This window comes from Myxine glutinosa, chromosome 14 (genome assembly GCF_964187855.1).
Source record: "Myxine glutinosa chromosome 14, kmMyxGlut1.1, whole genome shotgun sequence".
Classification (NCBI taxonomy): domain Eukaryota; kingdom Metazoa; phylum Chordata; class Myxini; order Myxiniformes; family Myxinidae; genus Myxine; species Myxine glutinosa.
The window spans coordinates 36,527,205-36,544,230 of record NC_136274.1 but is presented as its reverse complement, the minus strand read 5'-3'; the positions used below and the strand labels follow the sequence as shown (position 1 = coordinate 36,544,230).

General features: G+C 42.3%; 2 protein-coding genes across 4 annotated transcripts in view; one reads left to right on the top strand and one right to left on the bottom strand.

The window, feature by feature from the left end:
- The window catches only part of LOC137415827 (uncharacterized), a 240,735-nt gene that overhangs the window by 66,899 nt on the left and 156,810 nt on the right, over nt 1–17,026 (top strand). For all 3 annotated transcript variants that reach the window (XM_078768483.1, XM_068101345.2, XM_078768484.1), the window contains 4 exons: nt 112–320; nt 2,464–2,685; nt 10,868–10,971; nt 12,629–12,844. In XM_078768483.1, the coding sequence (XP_078624609.1) occupies nt 112–320; nt 2,464–2,685; nt 10,868–10,971; nt 12,629–12,844 (751 nt within the window). The remainder of the gene's footprint in view (nt 1–111; nt 321–2,463; nt 2,686–10,867; nt 10,972–12,628; nt 12,845–17,026) is intronic.
- On the bottom strand, nt 4,534–6,754 carry LOC144888849 (uncharacterized). Its single transcript, XM_078768365.1, has 3 exons — nt 5,167–6,754; nt 4,902–5,039; nt 4,534–4,810 (listed from the first exon to the last, which is right to left on the bottom strand). Exons 1-3 carry the CDS (start codon nt 6,752–6,754, stop codon nt 4,641–4,643), a joined length of 1,896 nt encoding a protein of 631 aa, XP_078624491.1. The 3' UTR covers nt 4,534–4,640.

The following is a 17,026-nucleotide window of genomic DNA, read 5'->3' as shown; positions in this document are numbered from 1 at the left end:
CTACTTTTAGTCCATTTCCCACCATGGTTGTGTACATGGTGTAAATGGTCAGATGCATTATCATTTTGCTCAGTAGTTTATCAGTTTTGTTGCTGTGTTTGTATGTGGCAGACAGGAGTTCACTCTTGAGCACGCTTCATTCGGACTCCTGGGTGATCAACCAGAGCAGGCGGCATACCGCTGCTTACTGACTGCCCCACTGCTGGAAGACCTGGAAAAGTGGTCCCAATGGGAGCTGGTGTTCCAACCACAGCACGGCTGTCTTCACAACTTCCTGGTTTCGCACAGTGGTTCTGTGATTTCCATGAGTAGAAATTCAGGTGTGAAAAATAAAATGTTTAGAAGTGGTTTTTTGTGTAAATTATTTTGAGCATTTGGTTGATAAGCTATTTTATTAGGACATCTCATCTCAAATCTTGAAGAGATGCACTTATAAAATTGGTTGTGATGTCTGGATGTCTGTCCCGTCTATCCATTAACTTTTTGCTATTTTTGCTACTCCTTCCTTATCACCTGACTGTTTTTTTTGTTTGTTTTTTTTTGTTTTTGTTTTTTGTATACTGAATCGAGGCTCGTGAAAGAGCTAACATTTATTTCACAAAGAAATCAACCAGACAAACAAAATATACAAAAAGAGGGAGCGGAAGACAAGATGGGGAGAGAAGGGGAAACACACAACCACAACATTTGAGAGCAGGGAGAAGTGTGGGAGGGAGAGGGCTTGGGGGCAGGAGGCGTGGGAAGGGGAGGGGGGGAGAGGTATAAAACTTGACTATAAAATAAAACTGTTCTGAAACTTGACACATGGATACAAGGCAGAAGCCAGCACAATCGCTCGGTCTTCGATTTTTCGATTTCAAACCATGGGGGCTTCCAGGGGCTGGGGGAAGGGATTGGGTGAACCCCCAAACTTTGGATCCCTACTCGTCCATATTTTACCAACCGATTGCTCTGAAACCTGATACAGTCCTTCTACTCGATGGTCCGCAGGATCTATTGGTCTTATATTTTTCGATCTTGGATCATGGTGGTTCTGGGAGGGGGAGGGGTGGGGCAAAGGGTATGAAGGGTGTTACCGCAGGATCGCTCGGTCTTAGATTCTTTGATTACGTATCAGGAGGCCTCCCGGGTGTTCATGGGCACTCCCAGTGGGGGGTCCCCAAAATCAGCAGAGGACTAAAGTAAAAGCTCAAGAAACGGTCGTCAGCCCACTCGGGGCTATTTTTTGTGGTCGCTGCCATCGTGGGATGATTTTTCCACTTCATGTGCCTCTCGTCACTAGCTTATAGGATTTTATGGTGGCCAATAGAAGAAGTGGCAAATAATTATCAGTGTTACAGTCAGATGTACCAGACATCCATCAATTTGGTCGTGTTTTGAGTTTAGGTTTTCCCGAGATCGTGGTTGGACACCTGGACGGGACTATCAAACTGATGTCTTTTGGGAATGTTTACATTATGAAGAGGCAGAGCAGGTGCATTAAGAAAATCTGACATAACAAGGAGTTAAATTGTATGGAATAGAGGTAAAATATGAATACCCCATTAATATTGATTGCTTTGAAATGTAAACCACGGTTGCAATTTGTTCTTTCAAAAATCTTTTTTTTTTTATTTGCAAGTGTTGCACAGTTTTAAAATGCCTTTATGACACAACCCAAAAGGCCTGCCCATACAGCCTTGGTATAGTCAACATCACTATTTCTTTGTCAGGGCTGAAAACTCCCACTATTTTGCACTTTTCATCTGTTTTTTGTTTTTTTTCCACTTCCCCCTTATGCCCAACCGACATTTTCAATATAGTTGTATTTGCAACATGTTTGTGTAAAGTTGCCAATTCAAAGTTGTGCTAAAAGTTTGTGTAGACCGGAAGCATGATAGCCCACTTGGTGCAGGAGAGCGCACACCATCATCGGCAACGCCAGATACAGTGTGGCTTAAATTCACCAACGCACTGCTCAAACTTCCCTTTTCAGTGAAAGTCATGGTAATGGCCATTCTTCCAAATATAACAAAAACTGTGAGAATTGCCACTACATTGCTTGGACCGAGCTAAACAACACCTTTGTGATTTTTAATAAAAACATAAAATTTGATTTGTTTTGTGACCTGGTCTCTTCCGTTTTGTCACGTTTCATCGACTGCGTTTGAAAAACCACTTTATAGCAAAGGCCTTTATGAGTTGCATTGCGATCATCACGTGATATGCGAATGCCAGTCCAAATATCGATCCCTCTGAATGCCTATGCCAGCACTGTGTAACAAAACCCGCTATAATTTGCTTGTTAAAACACCAAGTTTCTTATTGCCTCAGTTTGAACACCTACAACCTGCTGCTGATGTATTTATCAATGGAGCTTGAGACAAAGGAATGTCAATTTGTTTTGCTGATAGACAATAGCAAGCAAGCTTCAAATGAGGTGATGGCACCATGACTGAGCGTGTATGATGGTTTTGTATGCAGATATCACAGGTGAGCTTCTGGCACTAGAGGTACGTCCGGGCATTCTCTTGCGATTAGATACTCATCCGAGTCCAGACAAATTTTCCAATGCCGCTCGTGATGGAGACTTTGTCATGGCTGCCGGTCAACTTATCTCAATTGTGGCGGCCGATGGAATATCACATTCTCCACTGGCCCTGCTGGCAAACCACATGGAAACTGCTCTTTCTTCAATGTGCATCGGTAAGGATGACAAAGCCAGGTTAACCCATTCAGCATCACATGGTGAACATCACAACAGCTCATGCCACTGGTAAACAGTCCGATCTTAAAACATGGCTCATGATGTTGGGTTTCACAGATCCAAATCCCACATGTTTTGTTGATTTGTCCATTGTCTACTAAAATCCTTTATGTATTCATTATTCCCACACTTTTTGAAAAACATGAGGGGGATATTGTAATCGGCTCCATCTGTCTGTTCGTCTTTCCTTTTGTCCATCCATCACACTATCTCATCCTGAACGGTTTGGAGGAAATCCACCATACTTGGTAGTTATGATCCCCACATGGCATGAAGGTGAAAGAACAGTATCATTTTTGGCCCTGGCACTTAGGGTGAGGTCAAAACGCCAAATGAATGAATGAATGCAATTCTGGCCACGTCTTTAAAAATTTTAATGAAACTTTATTTTTTATTTGACCCTGGGTTCATGCCTCAGGGGATGGGAATTTGGGTTTACAGTGGTCAAAACTGGAAAAAAATTAACTCAAAATTTGATATTGTGTATTTCCTTGGGGAACCTTTTGCCATCTTTCTACTTTGCTTTAGGTGGGAAGCTTGGGCATTTGCGATGGTGCGCCAACGACTTCGCTCTCGTTTAAAATTGCACTGATGTCTACTAATGTCTGTATTGCATGGGATTTACGAAAAGCTGCACCAAGAGCCTTCAATTTTTTTTGAGATGTATTTAAAAGCTGGGCAGTTCATCAAGCATACTGCCATTGAGCAATTGTGCCTTCCTTATTAAACTACTTTTTTTTTCTTTTTTTTCTTTTTCTTTTCGTATACAAGATCGAGGCTCGTGAAAGAGCTAACATTAATCACTCAAAAAGTCAAACCGACACATAAAACACAAAAAATAAGTGGAGCGGTAGACAAGATGGGGAGAGAGGGGGAAGGACACAAACACAACATTTGAGAGCAGGGACATCGGGAGAAATGTGGGAAAACTATTTACAGAATAGAAAAACAGTTGCATTGATAAAACTTGTATAATTTGCCATCAGGAGTGAGATATTGCCAATATTGAAGTTGGAAATTACACAGCTTGCATGCATAATTTATTTGGTCATTCTCATGCTGTCACTGGTATCATTGAGGCCACCAGCCCTTTTTAGACAGGTCCATGCCAGGCAGAAATGGCGCCGTTTTCCAGTCAAGGTTTTCTCAGTGGATTAATATACTTTTGATCATACTCTGTCGAATAAGCTTGTGGGCCACCCTGAAATTTGCCTCAAATCCAAGATGGCGGCCAAAAATCCAAAATGGCCACCAGAATAGCTAAAATAGTATTTCTGAGAGTTGCTTTTACCCATAGATGATTTTTTTTCAACTGATTGTGGCCTATTATGATAAAGAAAGATAACTCAGTCATAACTCAGCCATAAAAATTAACAATCGGTACTTTATTAACAAAATGGCCGCCGGGCAACTTCCGTATTACGGAAACTGCTATAACTTCAGTTCCGAGTGTGATATGATTATAATTTTGGTGTCCAGTCATATGTTTTTGGGGTCAAGGAATCCATATTTGTACTTTTTATTTCAGTGAAATCATTGGTTCATAAAGAAATCTAAGATGGCTGCCAATACTGGCCACCGATGTGGCAGATTCAGTCATGTCTTGTGCTCCATAATATATATTACAATACATTTTGATTCAATTTCTTGGTTTCCAAAGTCTGGTTATCCATCCATTTAGTTGGTTTATCATGACACTAGCTCAATAGATCATCCCCTAAATCATGGATGAACAATAAATCCAAGATGGCTGCCGCTGAACGGCTCCTAGTCAGTTTTGCTTCGTCTACCAAACTACACAGGTTTATAAAATGTATCTGAATTCCCATTCAATATGATCCCCGGCTTTGGTTATGCTTTGGGAAAAATATGTTGTTCAAAAGGCACATAATCCTCAGTTACTAAGATCAAGATCAAGATCACTCTCTTCACTCTGAAAGTCTGAATAAAGTCCACAGGTATCCAAAGAAAGTTGTTCCATGGTGCTCTCCGAATTTTCCCCATCTCCTTGGTACTCTTCATCAACTTCAGATTCTTCTGCTCTTTCTTCTGCCCCACCGATACCTATAAAAAATGTGAATGGATATAGTCGGGATTCAAAACAGTAAATCATATAAAAATAACAAAATTACGATTGCATTTTGGACTTATCTACCTTGCTTTTCTCTTTCTCTACAGTGAACTTCACTGTCTTGTACATGTTTTCTGCTTGTATTCCTGTGTCTCTTCTTCCTTGAAGGCTGGCTTCTCTCTTCTACTGCATCTTCTAAATCTGCATCATACTCCGCGAGACCTGTAAGTGGAAGGTTACACATATTTAATCTGGATGAATGCACTGCCAGTGGGAATACATTGGAGGAACTTTATGACAGGAACGAAAAGCAATGATCAAAGTAATGATATATTTTTAGTATACTTACTTTGAATTTGTCTTTTCTTGCTCTTTTTCTTGGAGAGGCTTGGAGGGAGTTGCGGGCAGGTAAACCATATTGGCCTGATACCATCATCTGTATTTTCCCATCCTCTGTCAGTGATAGAGGGATACTCAATGTTTTGCTTGAGACACTGGTACCACACCCATGCCTGAAGGTCACTCCTCTTGAGGTGTTCATTGGTGCTACTCTCGTCTGGAAGGATGCTGGAACTAGATTTCACCTTTTGAGTGTTGTACGTTCGGATCCTTGTTTCAACAAAGCTTTCTTGTTCACTTCCAGAATACATGCAGGTTCTGAAGAAGCATTTAGCACTGGTAGCATCTTGAAAAGATTGATTTGATCTGCCCAGCTGAGAGAGTAGATGGGATTTCTCTTGTTTCAACATCTTCTTCAATGGCTTGATTTTGCCGATGCGAAATGGGAATGATGTCGTGTCACATCCAGTAATGCTATGATATGCTGGGAGAGTTTGACACACTTCATCTCCAAAATGAGTCGTTAGTTTCTTGACACTGACGTACCGATGGTCAATCTTCATGAACCAGTCTTGTGGTGGTTTGCAGACAGAATAGGCATAGCTCAAGAGGATCAGTACATCTGTATCTGAAGCCTTAATCACAACCGGACCTTCGCACTTGCTTGCATGAAGAACAAGCCTGGTGTCAGCCTCATGATGGTTGCAGGATTCAAGTTGTTCAAACTTAGTTTGCGTGATCAACCATGTATTCTGTTCCTCTGTCACGGTGAGTGGAATTCTGAGTTTCGATCTGACTGAATCACTTTTGAAGTAAGTGACCATAAATTTAATCAGCTCAGTCTTGTTTTCAGCATTATGCAGAAATGCGTCCCAATCTTTGCCTCTGGGCATACTCTGCTCGGGGCTTGTGATGTGGGTTCTTCTACCAGAGATCCCTCGGCGTCGTTGGGTTAACTCCTTTGTAGTGGACGTACAGTAGGAATCAAATATGATCCCAAGCTGTTTTGGGTTTGACTGGCTTGGTGGCATGCAGAATTTCAATAGGGCATCAGTGTATTCTCCCCAAGTCTGTTGAGCCGGGATTGACTTTACAGCTGCCATTCCGTCAATCAGCCAGTTGCTTCTATTTGGCGGTTCCTCTGTAGTTGATGAAGATTCCTCAATAAGGTAGTTCCTCAGCGCTGCTTTAGAACCTTGTCGAATGTCTCGTTCTGGTGTGGCAAGGGCAAGTGGAATAGTTGTCAGGGGGTGTGAATGTGCCTCTTCAGGGGTAGTTGCCTTTCCTACCAACACACCAAATGCTTGTCGATCCTCCTTGAGAACGTTCACTGCCTTTGGATTTTTCTTGACCTTCTCCATGCCCGTTTTGATCTTGAGATTCACAATCCTGTCAAAAATGTTCATTCTGCCTTCTCCAGTAGCCTTGAGTCTAAGGTTAACAAAGTCTTGGAATTGTTTCTCTCCTGCTTCGGTTGATGACAACAATCCACTGACAATACCTTGGTTAATTTCCACTCCAGTTTTCATGTGACGCGCAGAACCAATCAGAAAAGGGTCAAAGTACTTATCCAATTGGATGACTAGGTTGCGAACCATGTTGTCATGCTGTCTCCGTGCCCCTATTGTTGTTTCCTTGTGAGTTGAAGAGGTCAGGATATGCAACCTTTCCTTCAATCTTCCTCTGAGCTTTGCCATTAAGTGACTCGTTTTTATGAACGCATCTGTTGTCTGCTTGCTGGTACTGTAACCGCCTTGCATTGGACCACCCCGGACTTTCACGTAGACCACGTAGACCACGTAGACTACGCAGATTCACGTAGACCATTTCCTTCAATTGTAGCCGCAGAATACGATATCGGATTGACCGCAGTGGAATGGACAACTAGCCGGTTCCCAAACAAGTGGAAGTCGATGGCGTCACCAAATTTCTCAGTCAGTCGTTTTTTCAACATGCAGGTTTTTGAAATCGGAGGGTCCTCAAGTTCATTGTCTTCACTGATCTCCTTTATGTCCTCAATCAATTCTCTCAGGAAATACGCCTTTTGATCCTTGACTACCATGCGGTGAAACAGTTTGAAAAAGCTGTCCATAACCTCGGTAGCTAATCTATCCTTCTCTGCTGCATCCGCTGACAGCAACTTTCTATCATATGCATAGGTAAAATTGTCATAACAACTTTTATGATAGTACACATCAACTGCAAACATGTCATATGATGCTCCACTCAGAATAACATCGAGTCGCTTCGCTGCATCATGGAACTTATCTCCTTCATCTTTGATTTTCATGTCCTTTGAACGTTCTACTTTACTGACAGCATTCTTCTCGGAGCATCTACCAAGACCACCACTATTGTACGGTTTACTGTCATCTTTCGTATCCACGTTGCACACGAAACAGATTTGCTTTTTCTCAAGTGACCCCCTGCGTATCCTATACGCGGGAGCAGCAACTGGTTCATTCGACTCATGAATATTCTCTGAACTGGAAACGGGAAGTTTGCGAGACTGGGCTTCCTTTCGGGCAATTCTGTTCCGAAATGTGATTCTACAGTTCTCATGAATCTTGACATCATGGCCTGCACTAGATAGTCTCACAGCGGCTGATTGAAATTCAGCATATGGTGCCTGAGTACACAGACTCTTGTCAACTTTAACCCATCTTCCCGCTAATTCTTGAATAGACTGCAATCCCTCCTCAGTCATATTATAAGCTGACTCAACGTCCTTAATAGTTTCATTACAGAGGCAGCACAACGATTTGTCGCCCCTTGCTAAACTCAAAATCGGCGTGGATGCCATTGTGCAACCCTTTTCTCCTGTGCCAAAAAAGTTTTGTCTTTATGTAGTAATTTTATGAGGATTCACTGTATCTGCTAAGCCAGGATTCATGGAATCATTTCTTTGCGTCCGCATTCATGGAATCATTTCTTTGCATCCGGATTCAAGGAATCTGAAATGGAAACCAAGAAATTGAATCAAAATGTATTGTAATATATATTTCACTGAAATAAAAAGTACAAATATGGATTCCTTGACCCCAAAAACATATGACTGGACACCAAAATTATAATCATATCACACTCGGAACTGAAGTTATAGCAGTTTCCGTAATACGGAAGTTGCCCGGCGGCCATTTTGTTAATAAAGTACCGATTGTTAATTTTTATGGCTGAGTTATGACTGAGTTATCTTTCTTTATCATAATAGGCCACAATCAGTTGAAAAAAAATCATCTATGGGTAAAAGCAACTCTCAGAAATACTATTTTAGCTATTCTGGTGGCCATTTTGGATTTTTGGCCGCCATCTTGGATTTGAGGCAAATTTCAGGGTGGCCCACAAGCTTATTCGACAGAGTATGATCAAAAGTATATAAATCCACTGAGAAAACCTTGACTGGAAAACGGCGCCATTTCTGCCTGGCATGGACCTGTCTATTTGCTGTGTCGAAGGGTAAATCCAAAAATGTCCGCTCTTTGTGATATTTTACGGCGGATAACTTTAACAACTTTATTCTGGTGTTTTTATTCTCTTGTGCCGCCAATGCAGACCACTATCTTATTTGCTGGAATTTGCAACTTTTTTTTTTTTTTTTTCATAAAGGCCACCAAACACATTGTGTGCCTCCGTAGCATTATTCCGTGACCTGAATCTGGTGCACTATGAGGTAGGATGGCTGCAAGAGCCAGGTGTAGATTGACACGATCATGTTTTAGGTTTTCCAATGAGTGTTTTTTTTTCCATCCTTGTTTCAATGGGTTAAAGTCCAAGATGGTTCTCATAAGGAGTTTGGTAGGCACTTAGCGAAGATCATCATATTATCTTAGAAGGCATTGGCTGAGCACTTGAGAGAACACATCCTGTTTACTCAGGGAACACATCTCTTCACTTACCTTTTCTTGATGACTAAGCGGTGTTTAATTTGAATTGTGTCCAACTTTTAAAATAACCATAGTAACCTCTGAGGTATTGTTGAATATCGCCAACAATGTCAACTTGGCAATCATGCCAATGAAGCTGTTAGAACCTGCAGCTTGTTCGGAGTCACTGTCTGGAAGAATTTCGCTTTTATCTTGGTTAATCTTCAGGCCAACATTTGTCGCTGAGCTTCTCAGGAGTTTGAGTGCCTCAACCAGCCCATTCATTGTTTGAGCAAATAGTTCCCTCCTTATTTGTATTCAGACGAGGCTCGTGGAAGAGGTATTACACAGAACGGATCAAGGCGCAAGAGAACGAAGGAACAGCAGAAAGAGGAAGGGGTGGGGGAAACACCAACAGTAAGGCCGAGGCAAAGAATAAAGGGAGACTGACAACAATAGATGTGCGGGTATGGTTGAGGGGTAAGGGAGAATGCAGAAGGTGGATAAGATGGATACAGAAGGAAAGAAAAAGTTGGGGAGTGTTGGTGGGGGATTAACGGGAGTAGAAAGGATTATGGTTTTGAATGATAAGATTGAAGAGAATGTTGAAGTTGGTGCCACAGATGGGGGAAAAGAGGAACGAATGAGTGGAGGTGAGCGGTGATTCTGGATTTTGGGAGCTTCACCAGAAGGGGATTGTTGGTGACCGTGCAAGCCCTGCAGAAACCTAGGGTGGCAAGGTGAAGACAATGCCTGGAAAGAGCAGAGGGTGCAAGACCAGAAAGGAAGTGGTAGAAGTAGAATACAGAGAGAACAACGACATGTCTGTGATGTGAAAGTGATAGAACCATAGACTCAGCTTCATCACGTGAAGATGTCGATGATCTTGAAGGCCTTGGTTTGCACGGCATCAAGCTGAGAAAGATGTGAGGCAGGCGTGCCAGCCAGGAAGCGAGAGCAGTACTCCATCAAGCTGCGGATGAAGGCCTTGTAGGTAGATAAGAGTTGAGGTTTGCCAAGAAAGGACCTTGCACAACAGAGGATGCCCAGTTTGCGACAGGCTTTGGAGGTCAACTTGGAAGTGTGGTTTGCCCAAGAACAATCATAAATGAATGAGGCCCAAAAGCCTTGTTTGTACGTGTAAGACGAAGACTGTCCCAATTGACCCTGAGATCCCAGAATTACGCACCAAATTCGCAGATGGGAATGTCAAGCAAGCCATGTATGTGAACGTATTGGACATGGTTAGATATTTATGAAATTGTTTAAGAAGCAGTCAATATGAAGTACTGTACTCTATATTTGAGGAGCTCGTTTTCTTATCTAAAAATAGGACCGTGGGTCCTGAAGCTCACCTGGATCAGGAGCAGGAGCAACAGTCACTCAAACCCCCCAAACACCCCCTCAGACCCTGATATTTTTTAATGCTGTGAACAAACTTTGTTACATCATGGGTCATGAAGGTTGTGGTCAAGTTTCATTGAAATTGTGTGTGTGTAGTTTCGGAGAAGAGAACAAATACCTATTTTGGGGGGTCAAATCCCCCCGGCCACCGTAGACTCCCTTAATGAGCGCAGATTTTGATGCAGTCAACACACCTTCGTTAGGCATCTGATATGCAGCTCCTGGTCAAGTTTCATCAAAATTTTGTGTTTGGTTTAAGTGATAATGACTGAAGTGTTTACAGACTCGCTGACTCACTCACTGACTAACTGCCTGACTACGGACACTGCTCGATCGCATAAGCTCACTGGACTAAAAATATTGCCTTTAATCAATATACTCTTGGTATTTATTGATTAAATCCCTATTTATTGTTTTAATTATCTGCCTCTCTTTTGTGTGCAGGTGTCGGTGATGAAAATGTCATCTCCTCAAACCGTGCTGCAGACTTTGTGCTGTCCTGCCTTCATCGGTTCCCCTTCCGTCTATGCAAAGCACTTGCAAGACAGGTTCTGATTATGCTTTTTTAAAACCACTTCCTCTCTTGGTAGAACCTCCTTTGTGTTGTCATTTCAGGAAGGCATTGAGGGCTCATGCCACTGGTAAGCATATGGTCCCTCAAATCAGAATTGTTGGCCACTTGATTCACGAAGGAGACTTAAAAAAAATTGTTTGGGAGATTTGTGGGATGTACTGCCTTTTTATTAGCAGGGATTTTGGTGCCCATTACAAGTCCATTTGTAGGCATCAATCATTCATGAACTGCTGACTTGGAACCACCTTGTAGACCAGGCATTGCAGGCAGATGACCTTCCCCCCTCAATGAAGATCGTTTGTCAGACAGCTCGCTTTTTATTGACTGTCAGACAGCGAGTCTGTAAACACTTCAGTCATTATCACTTAAACCAAACCCTATCCATATGGTACTGTGATTCTGCTGATGATACATCTGTTTCCAGATGCTCACATCTACGTTTCTAATACTGCTTCCCATCCATCATAAGATTTGAACCAATTTACCTCTATAATGCCAGTCCATGATACTTAGCTTTATGCCATGATCATACCCATTTTTAGCTCACCTGGACCAAAAATTGTTCAGGTGAGGTATTAGCATCGTGTGGTGCCCGTCAGTGAGTCAGTGTGTAAACACTCGGACTTTCATCTCTGAAACTACACACACACACACACAATGTCGATGAAACTTGACTACATCCTTCGTCACCCATGATGGATTAAAGTTCATTCACGGCATTAAAAAGTCAGGGTCTAAGCTGGTCGATGGGGGATCCCCACCTGTTCCCCCCCCCTAAACCCCCCCCCCCCCATGCGTGCGTAAGCGAAGGGCCGAATTCTAATTTGGTGTGTGGGTGCAACCCACGTCATAATCCAAGATGTCCACCGCCATGTATGTCTGAACCTTGTGAGTGGAATATCTTGAAAAATAAGCGAAGTACCAACTTCTAATCTGGTGTGTGGGTGTATCTAGGCATAAGGAAGAACGCTATTGAAAATTAGGTCGCCACGTCAAAATCCAAGATTTCCGCCATCATATATATGTCTGAATATTGTGAGCGAAATATCTTGAAAAATAATCGAACTACTAACTTCTAATCTGGTGTGTGGGTGTATCTACGCATAAGGAAGAACCCTATTGAAAATTGGGTCGCCATGTCAAAATCCAAGATGGCCGCCGCCATGTATGCCTGAACCTTGTGAGGGGAATATCTTTAAAAATAAGCGAAGTACCAACTTCTAATCTGGTGTGTGGGTGTATCTAGGCTTAAGGAAGAACGCTATTGAAAATTGGGTCGCCACGTCAAAATCCAAGATGGCCGCCACCATATATATGTCTGAACCTTGCGAGCGAAATATCTTGAAAAATAAACGAACTACTAACTTCTAATCTGGTGTGTGGGTGTATCTACGCATAAGGGAGAACGCTATTGAAGATTGTGTTGCCACGTCAAAATCCAAGATGGCCGCCTTGCGTCTTCCACTTTGTCAACTCACATCACTTCACCGACGGGGGACCTAGGCGTCACGCTTGTTCATACTCTTAACCATTATTGCATTCAGAACATATGAGATAATCTATCACTTCATTGGCAATTTTAGGAATTCTGTGAGGTGCTAAAATAAGGACAAATGTTTGGATGTGTACAGGCTTTCTTGGAACCCTTTTCACGGGTGGTGGGACAAGCTCGGTCTCACGAGTTGCTGCTTCTCCAAGCTCGGGCGACCTCATCGGCTCTCACTCGCTTCCTGCATTCTCTGGGGTTGGTGCTCGGAGTCTCTGAGTGGACTCATGATTTTCAGGATCGCCTGAATGCATCAGTGCCTTCTCACACCATCTCAGATTTGGAGATTTTTGAACCACAGGTAAGACATTTTTAGTAAATACAGTCACGTGAAAAAGTAAGTACATCCCATGTAAAGTTTTGACTTTTTCAACATATTTCAACATACAGCTATTTGATCTTCATTTCAACAATATTGATAGATAAAGGTGATATAATATAACAAATATCATGAAACATTTACATTTTGTAGTCCATTGTATAATTTAAATAAACATAAATGCAAATTTTGCATGTGGAAAAAGTAAGTACACCCTTGGCTCTAATAGGTGGTATTGCCCCCTTTGGCAGAAACAACCTGAAGTAGGCGCTTCTTATAACTGTCTACCAGTCTCTGACATCGACTGGAAGAAATTTTTGCCCACTCCTCCATGCAGAATTCTTTCAGCTGTGCGATGTTTGAGGGGTTTCTTGCATGCACAGTTCGTTTCAAATCCCCCCACATTATCTCGATGGGATTTAGATCCGGGCTTTGACTTGGCCATTCCAGAACTCTCCATTTCTTTCTTTTCAGCCATTCCTTGGTGGATTTACTGGTATGTTTAGGGTCATTGTCATGTTGCAAGGTCCACCTTCAGTTGAGCTTCAACTTGCTGACAGATGGCCTCACATTATCCTCAAGCACCCTCTGGTACATTGAAGAATTAATAGTGGATTCTATGATGGTGAGCTGCCCAGGCCCTGATGCAGCAAAGCTGCCCCAAACCATCATATTTCCACCACCATGCTTTACAGTTGGTATCAGGTTCTTGTGATCAAATGCTGTCTTTGGTATTCGCCAAACATGTCTTCTGGTACTGTGGCCAAATAGCTCTACCTTTGACTCATCTGTCCAGAGCACATTGTTCCAGAAGTGTTGGCCTTTGCCTAGGTGTTCATTGGCAAACTTTAGTCTTGCCCTGATGTTCTTTTTGGACAACAAAGGTTTCCTCCTGGCACACCTCCCATGTAGATCAAATTTTTGCAGCCTCTTTATAATGGTAGACTTTTGCACTTTGACATCAACAGTGGCAAGAGCTACCTGTAGGTCCCGTGATGACATTCTGGGGTTCTTAGAGACTTCTTTCAGCATCTTGCGGTCTGCTCTCAGGCTGAACTTGCCGGGCGGCCTGGCCTGAACAAGTTGGCAGTTGTTTGGAATCCTCTCCACTTGTCGATGATCTTCCGGACAGTCGAATGATTGATTTCAAATTGTTTGGAGATCTTTTTATATCCCTTCCCAGACTCGTAGGCATCTATAACCTTCTTTCTGAAGGCCTCAGAGAGCTCTTTTGATCTAGGCATGGTGACGCCGCACACTTCAACAACAAAGAGCAAACCAAACTAAATGTCTGAGGTTTAAATAAGACAGGTTCCTCCAAGATCCTCTCGAACGATGTTCTAATCATTTGCACCTGAGCTGGTGCACCTGATTCTAATTTTAGGTATTTGAAGTAGTGATAAATGTAGGGGTGTACTTACTTTTTCCACATGCAAAATTTGCATTTATGTTTATTTAAATTATACAATGGACTACAAAATGTAAATGTTTCATGATATTTGTTATATTATATCACCTTTATCTATCAATATTGTTGAAATGAAGATCAAATAGCTGTATGTTGAAATATGTTGAAAAAGTCAAAACTTTACATGGGGTGTACTTACTTTTTCACGTGACTGTATATCAATGTATCGTGCCAGCGTACATTTTGTAAAGATGTGACCTGAGGGGTCGGGGGTGGGAGGGAGAAAAATGCGGTCTTGGACTCTATGGATTCTTAGAACAGCTCCCATTCATGTGTAAAGAAGGGTCAAAGGCAAAACCCCGGCTTTCTGGATCTTCTGCACATAGCAGTGCAGACGTCCTTGAAGTGCAGGCCACATCTTACCTCAATCTTCAGATTATGAATGCTATCCTTTCATGCCCAGGCCCAAGAAAGTCACCTTATTTGTCTGAACAATGCAATGGTCGGTCTGCACCTAATTGATTTAAATAACCTGTAACTTTGGAAGTTTTTAGCACTCAACCATTCCATAGCAATGTGCCGACTATGTCACCGCATCCACAGTTACTCACCTCTTCCCAATTATAGTTCATTGGTTGCACAGTCATTTTCGTTGCACCATTCCAAAGTCAATACAAGTAAATTGCTGCTCAAGCACAACGCCAATCGGGTTGTATCATCATTAGTCAGGGAGACTATGCAATCCCGTGGGATTTTTATGATTAGAAGATCCCATCTATATGAATGTGTTAAATAGGTACCAAAGAACATGAAAAACCATGTTGGCAATTTTGAAAGTGTTGCAGAGGGCAGCCATCTTGGATTTCAAAATGGACGTATTAAGGCCTATTGTTGCTATAAGGCCATGAATGTTCTGTGAGGTTAGGCTAAGTTTAGTAGTTGAACATACACTTATCAAGTCAAGGAATGAATATATGAAAATTCAAAATGACTGCCAATATGACATCAATATTTCATCCTTTTGAGTCAGTGGTACATTGTCCATACTACATGCTAGTTGTGTGGTTGGTTGCCAGAGTTTATTGCCTGCTCCAATCCTTGTGGAAGTTAAAATAACTCATCTTCACTATCACTATCCTCCTCTTCATCATCTGAGAGAACTGTGTCTTCTGAGTTGTCACATGATTCTGAGTCCTCACTACAGCTACAAAGATCTGTGCAATTCAATCCATTCCTTCTGCATTTGCAGCGATTACTTGAACATCGTGTCTTTGCACAGGAACATTTCACCAGATCAATTACTGCTTGCGGAGCAGGCGGCAAGGTTGTCATGACTGGTTTATATCGGCCATCTACCAAATTCCAATCACATTCCAGCGGTTCTGGTAGGTCTGAATTTGCAATGATGTCATTATTCCAAATCATGGCCTGGTAGTGCGCTCTCAAGATGGCATTACGCAGTGCAGCTTGGGTTGGAGGTAAACCTTCTGATTGAGCTTGCTTCTTCTTGAATAGCCACCACCTTACATCAGCTACATTCAACAGCTCTGTGTTAGGGAGATACAACTTGCATACAAATGATTCAATTACAGCAAACAAAGTGTTTGGTAGTTCATCTGTTGTTCCTAGCTGTACAAGGGCATTTACTATCTCATCAGTTGGATCAAGTTCCTGCAGTACTTTCCAGAATTTATTCTTTCCTTTTCCAGCAAATTTTGCTGTGACATCTGCTCCTGATAGTGCATGAAATCCCGGTAGAGCTGCAGCTTTCCTTGGACCCAAGGCACTGTAGATGGGCTCAAGGGGTATCACCCTATGTTTTTGACCAGCCCCTGTTACAAAGGAAGTATTTGGACATAAACTGGGGTATCGTCTGATGGCAAGTACAAGCACATCGGTGTCTGGTGAGTGGATGTCTATAGAGGTAGCACCATTTACAGAAGCATCAATGGAATGCAGAATGAGTTTGGTATATGCTTCTTCTTGACTACTTGAGAGGTCAACTACTGCTCTATGTGTCGCTCTTGCCTTATTCCGCCAGGCAACCACAAGGGACTTGCCCATTGTTACATCATGTTGCAGTATCTTTTCAGCCAAATAGGCGGTTAATGCATCTTTCGTTGACACATGGGCAAGCAACTGCTGCATGCTTAGTTTGCCAATTGATGTGGAATCAGTAATATGATACGCCACTGCCCTGTTACCACCCAAACGTCTCTCACGGGTTGAAGCTTTCAGAGATTCTCCAGTGTCATAACGGTCAAACACCAAATGTACCTCGTCGTAGTCACCATACTTCTGCCAGTGGCGTCCAATGAAGTGGTTTGCTAGGTCATGACAGGTTTTGATGCATTCTGGCTTGTCCAATGTTTGTAAATCAGCCATTGCATCGATGACAGCAACACACTTATAGTTGACTCCAGTTGATCAACTCTTTGGTTATTATTTTCCTGGGTCACTGCTTCAACCTTTGGCAGGTTTTCTAGTATCAACATCAGGTCACTCTTCGATGTGGTGTGAAGGAGTGAACCATCGGCTGCAAACAACGACCTCGGTACTACAGAAAATTCATATGTACCAACAGCTTGCTTAAGGTCAATATCTCTTGCTTTGGATACTACCAGTAAACGGGCAAACAGTGCCCGATCTTCCTGGAGTTCCACAATTTTGTCTTCAATTTTTGTCTGAGTTTTCATCGCACTTGACGACCACATCTGCAACTTCTGTTTCTTCATTGGCGCCCAAATGTTGACATT